Raw genomic sequence first — 18,038 nt, forward strand, 5'->3', positions numbered from 1 at the left:
TAAGCTCTAACAAGCAGGGCTCTCTGATTCCCCCCTGTATTGAATTATATTGTAATTGTACTGTCTGCCTTTTGTATGTTGTAAAGCGGTGCGCAAACTGTCGACGCTGTATAAATCCTGTATAATAATAATAATATATTAAAAAAAAAAACCATACCATTTTTATTTTTTATTTTTAAGTGATCACAGTCTCTGTTCTTAGCTGCATAAGGGGCTTGGAGAGGTGGGGATAGAGAAACAGTAATACAGTGATCTTACTAGTGAATGGCTGTGGAGGGGAGTATATCAGCACACGTCTTGGCCATTGGAGGCTGTTCTTCCACACACCAAGTAAACTGACCACCCTGAGATGGATGTGCTTTCATGCTTAGCGTAGTTAGTTTGAAATAGGAGAGCCTGGGGACTCGCAGGAACACCAAGTATTTCACACAAAGGAAGCAATACAAAGAGAATAAGATATTTTAAAACAAGTACATGGTACAACAGACACAAATCAGGAATATGACATGTTGGGATAACATTCTTTAATAATTTTTACATGAAGGAACCATATAAAATACTTAAGCCATCTATTGCAATTTGAGCTTGCCTTTGAATGATATGGTCAGAAGACACAATTTGGGAAACTATCATCAAATAATGTAAGTGACTGATATTTTCTTGCTTTTTTAGGTCATTGATAAGAATTCTGGTGGATGGTGGTATGTCCAGATTGGTGAAAAAGAAGGCTGGGCACCCTCCTCCTATATCGACAAAAGAAAGAAACCAAATCTAAACCGAAGAACTAGCACTTTGACAAGACCAAAAGTTCCACCACCTGCTCCACCAACAAAACCAAAAAATCCAGATGAAGCTTCAGCCACTAGTATTGGCTGCACCATTGAGACTAAGGACTCTCCTTCAAAACAAATATATGAGGAACCAGAATATGATGTTCCAGCTATCAATTTTGACATAGAGTCTGATGTAAACAATTCAATTTCTCAAACACATTTAGAAGATGAAATTGTTGAAAGTATGTTTCAGCCTTCAAAGCTTTCTCCTGTTTCTTCACTTCAGAGACCAAAGTTTAAAGTTGGGGAATCCAGTGAAGATGTGAATGAGGAAGAAACAATTTATGAAAATGATGGATTCCGCCCTTATGTGGATGACTCTGCATTAAATAAGGAATCAAGTGGAGATTCTGATTCACAGAGAAGCTCCATGTTGATTCACAAAAGTTCGCCTACTGCAACAACTTCAAGACCACCACTTCTAAAATATAAAACAGAAAGAAACGCCCAACAAGAAATGGGAAAAAATGTAACCTTCTCCACAAATGAAGAGAAAAAACCCAGGTCTGTTTCAGATGCTAGTATACGTTCGGTGCCAAAGGCTGCAATCAAAAAAGATGCTGAGCAAAAACCTGCAATTTTACCATCAACCAAAGCCAAACCATCTGTTAGACCAAAACCCTTCTTAAATAAGACCGATTCCCAAAGCCAGGAAAAAATGGACATTAGCACATTGCGAAGGCAACTGAGACCAACAGGACAACTGAAAAGTGGGCTTAAAGGTTCAAAAAGTGAAGAATCTGAAAGTCCACCAAAAAGTGTATTTGACACCACTGAAAGCCCACCAAGGAGAAGTTCCATAGACATTACTCCTACTTCTACCACCTCTTTTATATGCCCAGATAACAAAGACAAACCTGAAGATAACCATGACAAAAAATTCTATACAGCGACAAGCACCTATCAGAAAGTCATGGACTCTGAAATTAGCTTTCCTGTGGGGGCAAAATTGGAAGTCCTGGAGAAACAAGATAGTGGGTGGTGGTATGTAAGATTCAAAGATTCAGAAGGCTGGGCACCATCTCATTTCCTAGAACAACATGACAGCTCTGTACCTGAGCCTGAATCTACAAAATATAGAAAAAATGAAAATAAATCCAACAGTCTGGAAAAGATAGAAAAACGAGTTCAAGCACTAAATACTATTAACCAGACCAAGACAGCAACACCTCCAGTTCCTTCCAGACCACCAGGTGGATTTTCTAAAACTACAGTGCCAGTAAGCAATGTTGTAAAGTTAAGAAATGGAGTAAAACAAGTTGCTGTAAGACCTCAGTCAGTGTTTGTTTCCCCACCCCCTAAGGAAAACAATATTTCTTGCCATTTGCGTAGGAATGAATCACTTTCAGCTACTGATCATTTGAGGTCTGTTCGGAGAAACTCCTCTTTTAACACTGTTCGTAGCCAAGCCAATGAGTCAAAATTAAAGGCTGATAAATCTGAAGCTGATACATCACAGCCAGAACAATCAGTCAGATCTCCACAAAGAAATGGAATCCCAGTGTCAACAGTCCGACCTAAGCCTATTGAGAAATCTCAGTTTATCCACAATAACCTTAAAGATATGTATATCTCCATTGCTGATTATGAAGGAGATGATGAAACAGTTGGCTTTCAAGAAGGCATTTCCATGGAAGTTTTGGAGAAGAACCCAAATGGCTGGTGGTACTGCCATATCCTTGACAGTGTAAAACCATTTAAAGGATGGGTGCCTTCAAACTATTTAGAGAAAAAGAATTGATGGTCCTTTGTATGAAAAAATTAATTTAACACTAAAGACTTTCTTGGAATATTTTCATAATTTAAAAATGAGACTGAGCATTTGTATATGTGGAAAGCCAGCTATATGGTCTCTGCATTGGTAATTAAGAAGAAACCATATTTTTATATGAAACATGCAGAAAAGAGCCTTTAGGGGCATTCCTTGTTAAAAAAAACACAGGGTATTACATCTGATTTCAAAGCATTTGAACTAGAATGTCTGTTTGTGTGCCTTCCCAATGTTATTTGGAACCTTTAAAAAATGCCACAGAACTAGCCAAGATTTGTGGTCAATTTCCTCTACAGGCCCAGTCTGCAGAATACCTTGTTTGCAAGTCCTTTGGATAAAGTGCTCTCTGTCAAGCAAGAACATATTGACACTAGGTAGTGTCTGAAAAGATTTTTTTTTTAACTTAAACAATGATTGCAAGAAATAAAAATTAAATGTTTGTATTTGGTCTGGACTGCATATGCAACACTTTTTTTTTATTTTTATTTCATTTTTTTGATAATTTTATATTTTTCTGAGTGGCCTAAAGTGTAAGTTCACTTGAAATACAGTTGACCCATGTTTAGGTGCTTAGCTTTCCTTTTTTTTTTCCTTTTTATTTGTCCCATTGTTAAATGTGAAACAAGGCACCTGCTCTTTTCAACATGAGTATAATAATGTACCTGTTGTCTATACTTTACAGATGCAGTCATTTTGTAGGCTGGACCAATATTTTGAGATAAATACTTTTATATGTTAACTTTTTTTTACTACAGTGACATGTCCCACACCATGGTGGTGTTACTAGTTTAGGATGAATTGAATTAATTGATTGGCTGAATGTTTTCAGCTTTCAAAATGCCTTCCTGCATTGGTGACAGATACAATTTTTAAAGGACCACTAAATCCAAAGAGTCACATATGTAACAACTAAATCTTTTATATTTACAAAAATTATGAAATATGAAAAAAACTACATAAAAAACACAACAACCTTTGTGTAGTTGACTCCTTTCAATCAAATGATAGGCAGCCTCTTTTAGCTGCCCCTTGCCAAAAGGGGATGATAAAAGATTAAGAAACTTTAAAGAAGATTAAGTTTAACATTAGGTTGAAATAATGGGCAACAATAGTTTCAAACCCATTTGGTTACCTGACGGTTACCTCAGTAGAATACAACTTCCAACTGCTGCTCATACAGAGCAGTAGACGACACTGTCACATAATCCTATCCTTGTTCAGGTTGTTACTTTTACATACATGTTCATAAATGTTGTTAGTAGTTCTTTTACATAGAATACCATTTTTTTTATAGGTTTAGTGATCCATTAAATCTGTTTGTACCATGTTAATACAGTATGCACTACAACACAACGATAAAATATTTGTATTGAAAGAACCCAAGTATCCTCATGCTTGGCATTAATTCAAGCTCTGCAGACATTGTAATTTGTATATACGGATTTCTTAGTTATTTTTAAGTACTTTTGATGATCAGGAACACATGAAAATGTGGTAAAAAATAGAACAATGCAAAAATATTGTTGGGAGATGTGTGGAGGGTTTGTGAGTAAGAGATGGGATACCTTTTTTATATTATAAGTGTGTACCCCTTTTACTATGTAAGCCATTCCACAGCAATAGGACACTCCTAGTAAACAGATTCTGTTTGGTATTTGAATTGTTTAATGCAAATGGTGGGGAAGGAGTTTGTTTTTTACAGCCAGATAGACTATTTATTATATATCTCTAAAACTATATACAGTTCATGTAGACAGCTAGGCTTTCTATTGTGTTTATTTAAAGTGTGCACTTGAAAAAAGATTAATAATTCAACATCTTAAATAGCACTTGTACATTATAGTACGTTATCATATGTATGTGTACATTGGCCTCATTGGGTTGGTTACCAACTTTCAGTTTATTTGTTTAGCAACTTTTTAGATTTGTAGCAACTAAAAGCAAAAAGTAGATAAGCAACTTGAGTCTGTGAAAGATTAAACAGTTAGTCCCATAGTACTGCCAAACAATCTATATATTTTTAAAACACTATCTGTTTGAGAAAAATTGATTTTAGCTATGCATAAAACATTATTGACAAATTATTACTAGTTGAACCGGATTTCCTAGAACACATGAGGTAAGTTTATGGACTTGCTACCTAAGAAATAAACTTGATAATCTATAAAAGATAACCAGCCTAAAGTAGGCACATAGAGCCTAGGTGCCTGTACATACTTTGTTTTATTTTCATGTGTGCCCAAGGAGTACTTGAATCCAGAGCAATGATTATATAAATCTTGACTTTCTGCTCTCTTGCACACCTTCCTGTCACCTCCACTGCAATGTCAATCTCACTGTTGGTTACAGGGACTCAGAGCATTGCATTAAGGGTTGCGGGGTGTGATGGTTGTAGCAGGATGGCATGGAGCGGAATGCTGAAGTTATCGATAGGCAGTGCCCATGGAGGATAAAGACGGTACATGTCATTTGTTAGTGCCTGATTTTCACTAGGCCTTCATTCGTTTAAAAAAGTGTCCGCTTCCACTAAACCCAAAAACATTTTCATGTATGGTTTCAGTGCTGTAGAAATAATGTAAGCCTGTGATGAATTTAACAGATGGATTTGAGGGGATTTAGGTTTCTTTCTTTTCAAAGAAAACTGCCTAGTTGCTGGTTCAAGGAGAAGTGAAGCTTATCTTGTCTTTTGTTAAGAATTAAAAAAAATGTTTTTTTTTTTTAGAAGTTCTTTAGTTCTGCTGGACAGTATTACATAGATTAATACATAGATTATCTGCTTGAATGCAGTACTAATTATAGTCATTTTAGTTGTTAATATTATAACTATGATTATGTTTTATCAATAATGATAACGAAGTGGTTCATTATTTGAAACTGATGCACTTTAACTGTTTAAGTAAAAGCAGTTTAAAACAAAGTGCATTAAAAAAAAAGTGCAGTCTATACAGTTCATGAGTTGACAAGTTTCATATCTTATGGAAAGGTTATTTATAGTTATTTAAAGATTGTGATGACTTCTTGGCCAATATTAAAAAAAAAAAAGATATAAGATCTGGCAAATATCCCATACATTTCCAGTGAACTCAGGAGAAATCTGTAGCTTAGAAGTCTAGCAATAAGTGTAGTTCTTGCCTTTACTACCATTAGAGATGTAAAGTGTACCTGTATTTTAAATACAGCACAGTAGGCCATTTGTTAACCTTTTAGATTATAAACTTCATATTGTTGCTTTGGGCTGAGCATTTAAAGCACTGTTTTTGTTCTGAAATGCTGTATTATTATGCCTCGTGCAACATGTTAGTAATGTGTCTAACTATTGAAGTGGCTTTTGGAAATGTTATGAAACAAAGATGCCATTTTTTTGTTCAGAATTTAAATAGAATTTCTCTAAACACCTCTGTGCCCCTATTTACGTCTATAGACAAGTGCCATCTGCACATTAATAAACTCTTACAAATGTAAGAAAGTAAATAATGCACAGAAGAAGAGAGAGAAATGCAAGGTTAAAAAACACAGTAATATACACTAGCAGATCTGGGGCACAAGAATATACAATACACTCATACCACCTTTCTCCTCTAAAGTGTGATAAGGGAAATATTTTACATTATATATTAGAGATTAGCTACTCGCAGTACTTTTTATATAAATGGAAAACAAATGCATTATTACCTTAATTTGGTTAATGGTTTCCATCTGTGTTAAGACTTATATTTTTGCAAAATGATTTAAACATTTGGATAGGTGTTACATTTGAATGTATCTTAAGTAGATAATCTATGCTTTCTGGAATTTTAAATGAAAATCAATTTGATGTATAGTCTTAAACCACGAAACCAGTACCCCCCCCCCCCCAAATTGACATTTCATTTTGTGTGAAAATATGTGGTTAAATCATCTACTGGCTTCTGTTTGGCACACACATAGCAAAAGCCATTCCTAATGTGTCTTCAGTTCCACCAACCTGCTGCTGCATTAGAAAAGCAAAATTACAGTTTGTATTTCTTTTTCAGCATAATATTTAAGACTCCCGCAGCATCAGCAGAAAAACGTATATACCCAACTGGGTGAGGCAGACCTGGAGCTAAGCTTGGAGACTTCACTATTAGGGCTCCACAAATAAAGTAATAGTGAGTGCCAGTTGGATATTCTGGCAAAGTTTTTAATACCATGCAAAGTTCCTTTGGGGGCAGCAACATATATCAAAGTTTACATTTAAATTTTGTGCAGTGTGTCTTAAACGATACAATAAACAACTTAACAAATAAACATGTGTTCAACGTGCTTATATATGCAACTGTTCATATATAGAGGTTTTCACCATCCCTCTTCATCAATCTCACAATTGGGTAAATTTTCCTCATCCACATATAAGGATCAATAAAGTGTCTAATGCAGAAAAGTGCTGTGTCCTTATTTGTGCAGTTGTTAAAATGTGGAAAACCACTGGTCAATCGACACCCACTGGAGAATCTTCCTCTTGTAAGTGACCTTCTTGTATACCACGTGATGGCACCACCCACCCAGTGCGCTCATCAGATATCTAGACCCACTAGTTATAGGGTCTATATGCGCTCCATATATGAACCGTTGCATATACAGTATCTGAGGATCTAAAAAAAAGAATTGTTGCTCCACATAAAGATGGCCTAGACTATAAGCAGATTGCCAAGACCCTGAAACTGAGCTGCAGCACGGTGGCCAAGACCATACAGCTGTTTAACAGGACAGGTTCCACTCAGAAAAGACCTCGCCATGATCGACCAAAGAAGTTGAGTGCACGTGCTTAGCGTCATATCCAGAGGTTGCCTTTGGGAAATAGACGTATGAGTGCTGCCAGCATTGCTGCAGAGGTTGAAGGGGGTCAGCCTGTCAGTGCTCAGACCCTACGCCGCACACTGCATCAAATTGGTTTGCATGCCTGTCATCCCAGAAGGAAGCCTCTTTTAAAGGTGATGCACAAGAAAGCCCGCGAACAGTTTGCTGAAGACAAGAAGACTAAGGGCATGGATTACTGGAACCATGTCCTGTGGTCTGATGAGACCAAGATAAACTTATTTGGTTCAGATGGTTCAAGCCTGTGTGGTGGCAACCAGGTGAGGAGTACAAAGAGAAGCATGTCTTGCCTACAGTCAAGCATAGTGGTGGGAGTGTCATGGTCTGGGGCTGCATGAGAGCTGCCGTCACTGGAGAGCTACAGTTCATTGAGGGAACCATGAATGCCAACATGTACTGTGACGCACTGAAGCAGAGCATGATCCCCTCCTTTCATAGACTGGGCTGCAGGGCAGTATTCCAACATAACAACCCCAAACACCTCCAAGACGACCACTGCCTTGCTAAAGAAGCTGAGGGCAAAGGTGATGGACTAGCAAAGCATGTCTACAGACTTAAACCCTATTAAGCATCTGTGGGGCATCCTCAAATGGAAGGTGGAGGAGCGCAAGGTCTCCAACGTCCACCAGCTCCGTGATGTCATGATGGAGGAGTGGAAGAGGACTCCAGTGGCAACCTGTGAAGCTCTGGTGAACTCGTGCCATGAAAAGGGTTAAGGCAGAGGTGGAAAATAATGGTGGCCACACAAAATATTGACACTTTGGGCCCAATTTGGACATTTTCACTTAGGAGTGTACTCACTTTTGTTACCAGTGGTTTAGACAATAATGGCTGTGTTAAGTTATTTTTGAGGGGACTGCAAATTTACATTGTTATACAAGCTGTACACTCACTACATTACATTGTAGCAAAGTGTCATTTCTTCAGTGTTGTCACGTGAAAATATATAATAAAATATTTACAAAAATGTGAGGGATGTACTCACTTTTGTGACATACTGTATAAGCACGTTGAACAGTCTGTTATATTGCACATGTTGATTTGTTATTTTGTTGATTGTATTGTTTAAAGCACACTGCACTTTATTTTTACAGAAAAGGTGTGTGTGTGTATATATATATATATATATATATATATATATACTCATATCCGCTGTATTTGTACCAACCTATTAGTGGGTCATTTATTGACTAGCTACAGCTGCTTAATAGGGTGTGCCATAGCGCATGTCTGCATGTAAATATCAAAGTTTAGCCTAGAGTATATCCACGCTAAAATATAACTTTAAACACCCCCAAATGTCAAGCCAATAGCTATAGGCTGTTATAAATTTCATAGATTAAGAATAAAAAAAAGTACATGTTACCTTGGTTAAGTGGTTACATTTAATAGTGATTTTTTGTCCTGAATGAAATTCTCACTTAACAACTAAAATGTTGCATCTGACTGGTTTCAGTATCACTAGATGTACCTCATTGGAACAACATTACCTGCTTGATAAAAGCTTCATAGGTCATGTTTTCATTATGGGCTGATCATATCTGAATCAGGCAACAAATCGTAAAGAGTAGCTTTTGAGAATTTGATTTATTTTATTGAAGAACATGGAAAAAATAAACTTACTTACATCACAATGTAAATGTTTACCCTGTGATGTGTTTATAACAAGATAACTACAATTGCATTCAGTGTGTAAACCAAGAGAAAAAAAGGCAACAAAAAATGTAAAAAATTAGAGATTTTTGCTTTTGCTGTATACTGCGACTTCATAATGAGCACTTCTGAATTGTTATTGAGTGTTATAAAATGCCTGATAGAGCCGACTCTAGTGACTTAATAGGTAAATTCACCTTTATATCACTTTCTGTGTTTGATGTGTGTTCTGTATTTTCTTGATTTTATTTAAGATCCTTTACTATGGTCTTCTTGCCCTCGTGTGTAAAGTTAAAATGGCTGCAGCAGTTACCCAAACCATATTGTAACCGTTGGTCAGGAATAAAGCAGTCCAGTGCAGATCACATCTTCAAAGGTGAATTTACACTTTAAAGCCTAGTTGACACGGGCATATGAAAACCATGCCATTTGACAGATGTGTTTACCTTCATGGGGATGCACAGGTGCTCAGTGCATCCCTGTGTAGGTTGTCCCTTTGCTGTCAGTTGGGATGCAACGGCTGCACAAACACAGCCGCAGCTTCTAATGTGTCATTGGTGCAGGTCCAAAGCCCTGAATGCACGCTGGGTGCGTTTGGGGCTGTGCACAGATGTCACATTGGGAGCAGCAGCTGTGTCCCAATTAACAGCAATGGAACAGACTGCACAGGGATGCACAGAACACCTATGCATCCTCATGTGGCTAAACATGGCTGCCACACACTCCGTGTGAACGAGGTCTTAATTTTCATCGTTTTTTTGCAATGTTAATACTATATCTTTCACATTTACTTAAACTTATTTTTTCTGGTGTGGAGAGGTTACTTTTTAATAAAAAGAAAAAATAATAAAGATGTGCACACCCAAGGGTTATCTCCTCATTCCAGTTTATAATAAACATTTGCACTTGTTAAGAATATGAGGGCTTGTTAAGAATATGTAAATAGTTTATTGTGCATAATCTGAGCACAAGAAACTCACCTAAACACACAAAAATGCATATGTAAATGCAGACAACATTTGATTGGGCCCTTAAATATATTTAAATCACTGGCCTGGAACAAGCATGCAGCAATTGAGATTAAGCTGAACTCTGAACTCTAGATCTGCATCCTTTTTCCAGGACATTATTGCAGAAACTGGGAAAGGATGTGGGACTGTGGATTTAGAAATGATTGAAACCAGAGGATGAACAGGATAGCCAAGCAACTGGCATTTCACAAATGGAGGTCAGCATTGGCATTTTCAAAATTACTTTCAAGGCAGGTTTTTATTTAAAATCCTATCACTAGTTATAGTTTAAAATAAGAGAAGTCAGTGTACATAAACATTGCTTTTGCAAATGTATATGTGCATACGTCACCATTGTGGGACAAGTCACCAAAGGGCCCCTTTGCTTTACTTTTGGGTCCCCTTTCAACCACTGCCCAAGTACAATCCATTGACTCACATCTAGTAAAAAAGCCCCTAAGTTCCAAACGGCCCTTGTGTAGTTGCCCAGTCTGCAAAAATGGTGTATCCATATCAGCAATTACATGGTATTTTTCTAGCCTTGAAAGTTCTGCAGTTTTTGCAATTGGCCAAATATTTTATTTGACTGCTGGTCTGAGTCCCCAGTCCTGTGTTAAAATGGACCATTTAGGCATTATCCAGAGATTTATAGACCACATTTTAACATCTAAAATTCTCCCTCGCGTACTTTTACAAGGTCGTAACAACAAGCAGTCCAGAGATCAGCCATGACTTGCTTATAACTCACATATTTTCTTTCTCTGCAATTTTTGGCCTTTATTAAATTAATTTTAATTTAAAGGAGACCACTGACTGAATAGTAACCGCTCTTATTTCCGCTTTAATTATCAATACAGCTTGTAGCCTTAGAATGACGATGGCATTTATAACATATTAAATGTTTTATTTTAGAGCTGCATATTATTTTTTTCTAGTAAAGTATAAGTTTATATATCTGATGCTTAAAGTAAATAAACTAGGTTATGGCTTTAACTATGAAATACAAGGGAATTTACAGGGCGTACAGTAGACGTGTATGTATCAAATAGAGCATAGTTTTAACCCCAATTTGAGTCTTGGGTAGCCTATAATAACACTGTATGTCCTGTTATATACATATATATTTACTATTGTTTTGTAATCCTTGTTATGAATTTATATTCTCCTTGAAAATAAGAAAATCCATAAGGATAAGTGCAATATTTAAGTATTTAAAATAGGAGAACAGGCTTCTCATCCAGGACGTTGTTTGTTTAAGAGGTTATTAATTAGGCAGTGAGTGTGCCTAATTTGTTACTTTACATAGAAAGCTTGCAGAAGTAAGCACCATCACTGCTTAATTTACTAACCTCTTTGAGTGGTGTGCACAGTGTGATAGTAACATTGAAACCATGCACTCAGGTAACTATGAGCCAGACCAGTGTGTTTAACAAGGTAGGTTCAGGTGCTGAAAGTCATGGAGAGACTGTGTTGTATTTACCTCCTTACATTTAAAGGAGTTCGCAACCCACAGCAATCTCCCTGCACAGTAGGTACTGTATTGTCTGATAACTGATTATAAGCTGCACTACAAACCTCACTGAGCAGAAGCAGCTTGTGAAACTACATGAAGTGACGGACACTGGAAACTATGCAGTTTCAGTTGTCACCTCAGTTCAGGGAAATCACTTTTTATGAGAATGAAAAAGTTAACTCTTTGTCTAAATCTCAAGAAAAGAAATAACTTTCGTTTGATCAACTGGAGTATTGCTGCTAGTACTTGCATGTTAGCGAGTGTTTTTTTTTTTCAGTGCTCTTTTTTTTACCACATATAGTTGCCAGCGTCCTTTCGTTTCCAGGGACATGCACATATTTTAAAGATTTCACACTAAATATATGTTTAGAAATTGTTTTAAAATGTCAGTTAAAAAAAAAAAAAAAAACCCTTTCTCCATATACTCAATTTAAAGGAGAAGTTTACTGCAGACACTCAGTACAGCCCATACAGGCAGACAGTTACTGAAGAGCAGGAAGAACCAATGATCTACAAGGGCACTCACCAGCACTATTGCAGTTTATCGAAAACTACGGGCCATCTGCTGCAATGGAGACAGGACTTGTAGTTCATTTATTCACAGAATTTTGTGGATAAATAACATAGCTGTTTGGGGGGGAAAGGATCCCCCCGCCCGCTGTCATAGTAGCTGCTGTATTAGCAGCATTAGCTGAACACGGGTGTAACATGTTAACTATAGGTGAACCTATCCTTTAAATGTTTAGCTTCTTTGTTTCTAAGTTACTATTTATAGAAAATCAGGGCTTAGAATGCAGAAAAAAGCAGTAAAACCAGTAACAATAGGGAAGGAGGATATGGTTACATTATGTGTATATGTTATCGGGGATACATATTGGCTACTATACAGCCACAAACTTGAATATGTATGAACGTGACTATTTTAGACAGATTTCTATATCCAAGTGCATACATAGGATGTCTGAGGACATTAAATAGATTGCTTGGAGTAAAAATTTGTCAGCACACTAAAACACAGTATAGAGATGTCTGACAGTCATTGATCATTCAGTGAAAAGTGTATAGTCCAGACTAAAGGAAATATTTACTGTGTGCCATGCTTCTAAATAGTGAAGAGTTGCTCTCCATTTTATAGCTATATCTCTCTAAAGTTGTAAGAATAAAGCTTGATTTTGATTGTTAACCTCCCTCATATATTGTTCTCTTAATTGAATACAAAATAAAGGGGAGTGTTTGGCAGATTTAAACGTATAAGCGCTGTCACTCAGAACAGACATGAGAAAAAAATGAACCGTAGCCTGCCAGGTGATTTAGCGGTATTGGTAAAATTGCTTAGGATATTTCCCAGTCTTTCTAATTTGTCTGTGACCAAAAGTGCTTCCCCTTTGTATAGTGGTAATTAAAACACCTTATTGGAAGGATATAACCCTTTATGAGTACAGAAACCAGAAGAATCTGTCCCTGGAAAGAGTTTTAATTTAGCTGGCAATTATATATTGAGTAGCACAGGGTTCTTGCCACAGTGAACAAATAGCAGGCAGCTGTTATCTCTTTATGTATATTGGTTAGAAGATTTTTGTGTATTTGCTTATCAAATCAACACTTTAAATCCCCTTTTTAAAAACATGGGGACTTTTATTTTCTTTGTTATTACGGCTGTTATATTAATAGCCAGTATTTTTGTAAAGCAACTTTTTTCTGCAACAGGTTTTTCAGCAGCACCTCTTTGCAGCATTTAAAAAAAAATAAACAAATAACCACATTTCCTTTCTTAGAAAGGTTTTTTAAGTTGATGCATCTCCACCCTGGGTTTTTTTTTTTTTTTTTATGCCCAGAGAAAAACATGGAATTCACGATCTACTAACGTGTTCTGTGTTTTAAGACCTTTTAGCACTGGGCTGGTCCCAAGTTATAATCTATTTTAATATCATATGTTCAAATTCACTTTTAGCAGGTTTTAATTTAAGAGTGCAATTTATATTAATTTGTATTATTAGCTTCACACTGGCATTAACAAATCTATCTTGAACAACTCCAGCCACCACTGTCCTGAGTTGAGCTTCCTGTGGGATCCAAACAGCAGTGATAACCATTTAGGCCTTTTTAGTCGTATTTGTAGGCCTGTATTGAAGGGGTTAAATTATTACTGTCGCCCACATAAAATTGGGGCAGCCATTTTGTGATGAGGACGTTTGTCTTAGAGAATGCAACAGGGAGAATATATTGACAAGAGAAGATCCTAGCAAATTGATAGGTTGAATGTTTCCTTGGGCATAGAATGGCTGTGTTCATTGTCTATGGGCATCAGTTAAACGTTAAAACTAAGTTAAAAGCATTTACCAAGAAAAGAACATTTTTTTGGGGGGTGCTGAAATTTATCTTTAAAAGTCCGTAATAAGATAGAGCAGATAATGAATGTATATAAGGTCAGAAGCCAACAAGGTGTCAGGAAAATAAAGAAATATTTAAAAAACCGTGCATTGTTGTGCAGTTACCCAAAGCAACCAGGAAATCATTTTCCATTCACCCACTCTAAGCCACTGAAAACAGAGTGCATTTTGCTTGCCCTGGGTTTCTGCATACAGTTGCAACTTACTGACCTAAACAGGAAGCGTTTTACTGGGAAAGCAAATTCTGTTATGAAACATTGATAAAGCATACACCAAAACATTTTAATTGCATCAGGTTTTAAAGTAACTTATTGTTTTTTATTTACCACGTATTCACTAATTGTGTATAGAAAATTAAATAATTCACATAGTATGATATAGGATGTAGAAGTCACTAATTTCTGTGCTGCCAAGAGTGTTAGGCTAAGGTTCACTACTGTAATACTTCCAATGTTCACTCAGAGGAATTGATTTACTAAAGGCAAAAAGACAGTTCAATTGCAAAGTGAACAACATATTTGCATTTATTAAATCAAAATCTCTTAGCAGCTTTTAAAGGTATCTGTTATGATTTATTACTGAGAAGTTATTACCAGCTAGTGAGAAAAACATATTTTGCTCTAGTGTAAGTTCCGTTTTACTGATACTTTGATGGTCCAGATGTTTTCTACTATATGCTATTAATGTTTTTCATTACAAGGGAAAAAAATCACACGATTAATAGGACTTATGCCTACATTAAATGTGCATAGTAAGATCAAATGGCTCCATGGGCAGTAGTACAATATTTAATAGCTCAACCATGCTACTAAAATTGCACGTGACTGATCGCTATGTAATGGAACAAATGGCTGATTTATGTTGTAAGCTATACAAGTAGCATGTAGTAGAGATGAATCATACATTTGGAGCATTGCATGATCATATGTGATTAATTGTTACTATTTACTGATTAATTGACCACTAACATTATTGAGATAATAACATTAGCCCATCTGCTCTTGCCCTTTAGGATAATTGTTATCTGTCATTCTATATAACATGTGCCAAAAGTAGGTAGAAGAAAATCCTGCAATGTAAATTTATCAATCATTATTGAATAATCATCTCCCCACATCACAAGTTTTATTTAAACATATACAGCCAACTCACACTTTAGTCAATTTGCTGTATTCAAAAGTAATCTTGTGTGGCCATCTTTAGCAGCACATAGGTTGAGATCTTGAAGTTTGAAGTAGAAGTTTATTACAGGCATCTTCATTCACAGTAATAAGTTCTACATTTGCCTATGACAAGAAATTCTAATTAAAGTAATGTTTAATAGCTTCCAGAGACTATTTTATAATGAATTTACTAACCCACGTGTTAGTGGTAAAATGAGCAGTTAGACAGAAAAATGTTTTGAGTGTTCATGAAAGATGAAGAAAGTTGCACAGGTGGTCAGCAAAGGTTTTGTAAGTGTATTAAGCGGGTGTTTGGTGTCATTGGGCTGGTATGTTAAGTTGGATTTTTAGATTTGTTTGAGTAAAGGGAAGGGATATGTTGTTTGAGTGAAGTTCAGGAGGGGGGAAGAATTTTCAGAGTGCAAGATTTAAAAGTCTGTACTCTTTCTAGATGGAATTTGTCATTGAAATACAACTGCTCCTACACATTCTGAGTTTCAGTGTCTGAGTTACAGGGATTTACAGTGTCATTGAAATGTCGACCACATTAATTGCATTCTATTGAATCATTTATCATTAATCTGGTAAAGTAACAAAAGCTGTGGCCTGAAATTGCTGCTTATAAAGGGCAGTGTGAGGATAGGGGACTGGTTTATTACTAAACAGAAGGGGCTGAAGTGTGGGGTTTTTTTTCATCTTAATTAAACTCATTTAATTCTCCCAGGCTACGCGTCTTTGTTCACAAGAGTGCATTTCTGAAGTCTTCACCTTTACACATGTATGTAAACAAATTTTAATTGGATACCTTTCCCACATGTTAGGTTTTCGTGTGCTTATAATGGATAATAGTGCATTCAAGTGAACAGGTAACTGTTGGCTTGTCACAATTACAAATGTGATCAGAGGTGAATTGTTTTGACATATTTTGCCCTTTCTTTTTTTCAGTCACGTTTATTGCTCATTTCCCAGTTTGATGGTTTCTTGGACCAAAGGGTGCTTATGATCTTATAGTTTGAATTATGTTTGAATGGGAAAAAAATTAACAAAATATTTAATTGAGCAAAAATTCCAAACTCTCTAAACAGGGATGTATGGGATTATCAAGTGGTGGTGGCAATGTCTTGTTCATAGAGTTTGGAACGCAATTAAAATTCAAAGCTTGGAAACTGTAAGATAGGATTTGTCATTTTTATGTGTTGTTTATGTTTACATTGCATCTTATATTTCTCTTAAAAAATAAATGTATTGAATTTGTTTTTGAGATGATGTTTACCTTGATTATGTTGTGTGTACATTTCTTCTGCCTCATTTGGCATCTTCTAAACAAGCAAAAGCAATTAAGGCACATTCTTTTTAATTAAGAGCTATTAATAACAGATGTGTGACATCACACAAATATACCATTTAGTTCTCTGGTTGTAATTAAACTAATGGCAGTATGTTTCTCACTTCTCCAGTTCTGTTAATCAAGCATGTACGCGGCTCTATGAAGAAGGTCATATTGTAGGGGCCAGCTTATTTTGATAAACGACAGTAGGAACTGATATCATTTTTAATGCTTCTGGGAAACAATACACATAGGCGTCTCACACAATAAATGACAAAAAAATCTGGAAAATATACCTAATAAACAAAATGTTTAATGTTATATTAACAGAAAGTAATTTGTAGAGCGCAAAAAAGCCCTTAAAAAGCAATTCAAAATAATCTGCCACACTTAGAACCCCCCCCTCCCCCTTATGAAATTATTTTCATAATTCACCATATGTCCAGCATTAAGGAGATTTGTAACAAGATCAGTTGTAGCCTCTGAACATATCTCAAATATGTAATTCTACACCTCAAAAAATGTGCCAGTGGATTGTTGCTAAATATCAAGTTATATCAAAGAAAGTTTGTAATCTAGCAAAAGAGTAAAACATTGTAACCTACATGCCAAATCTAATGGCAAATAGTCTGAACATGTTCTTGCTAGTAAGCATTTTCCTCTCCTCATATGCAACGTCTGTATTTATTTATTAAAGGCATTTATATAGACAATTTACAGTGCATCCGAAAGTATTCACAGTGCTTCATTTTTTCCACATTTCAATATGTTACAGCCTTATTCCAGAATGGATTAACTTCATTATTTTCCTCAAAATTCTACAAACAATACCCTGTAATAACAATGTGAAAGAAGTTTGTTTGAAATCTTTGCAAATGTATTAAAAATGAAAAAATCACATGTACATAAGTAATCACAGTCTTTACGCTAAAAATTGACCTCAGCTGCAACCTGTTTCCACTGATCATCCTTGAGATGTTTCTACAACTTGATTGGAGTCCACCTGTGGAAAATTCAGTTGATTGGACATGATTTGGAATCATACACAGCTGTCTGTATAAGGTCCCACAGTTAACAGTGCATGTCAGAGCACAAACCAAGCCATGAAGTCCAAGGAAGCGCCTGGAGACCTCCGAGACAGGATTGCATTGAGGCACAGATCTGGGGAAGGGTACAAAAAAGTCTGCAGCATTAAAGGTCCCAATAAGCACAGTGGCCTCCATCATCCGTAAATGAAAGCGGTTTGGAACCAGCAGGAATCTTCCTAGAGCGGGCTGCCCGGACAAACTGAGTGATTGGTGGAGAAGGGCCTTAGTCAGGGAGGTAACCAAGAACCTGATGGTCACTCTGACAGAGCTCCAGCACTTCGCTGGAGAGAGAACCTTCCAGAAGAACAACCATTTCTGCAACACTTCACCAATCAGTCCTGTAAGGTAGAGTGGCCAGATGGAAGTCACTCCTCAGTAAAAGGCACATGACAGCCCACCTGGAGTTTGCCAAAATGCACCTGAAGGACTTAGACCATGAGAAACAAAATTCTCT

At 36.4% G+C, this 18,038-nt stretch overlaps 1 protein-coding gene across 10 annotated transcripts in view; it reads left to right on the top strand.

The window, feature by feature from the left end:
- Window positions 1-16,430, top strand: part of SH3PXD2A (SH3 and PX domains 2A) — a 467,201-nt gene extending 450,771 nt beyond the window's left edge. For all 10 annotated transcript variants that reach the window (XM_073596110.1, XM_073596107.1, XM_073596109.1 and 7 more), the window contains one exon: window positions 673-16,430. In XM_073596110.1, coding sequence (XP_073452211.1) covers window positions 673-2,574 — 1,902 coding nt within the window. In that variant the 3' untranslated portion in view covers window positions 2,575-16,430. The remainder of the gene's footprint in view (window positions 1-672) is intronic.
- The last annotated feature ends 1,608 nt before the right edge of the window (window positions 16,431-18,038 follow it).

This window comes from Aquarana catesbeiana, linkage group LG08 (assembly GCF_042186555.1).
Source record: "Aquarana catesbeiana isolate 2022-GZ linkage group LG08, ASM4218655v1, whole genome shotgun sequence".
Lineage (NCBI taxonomy): Eukaryota > Metazoa > Chordata > Amphibia > Anura > Ranidae > Aquarana > Aquarana catesbeiana.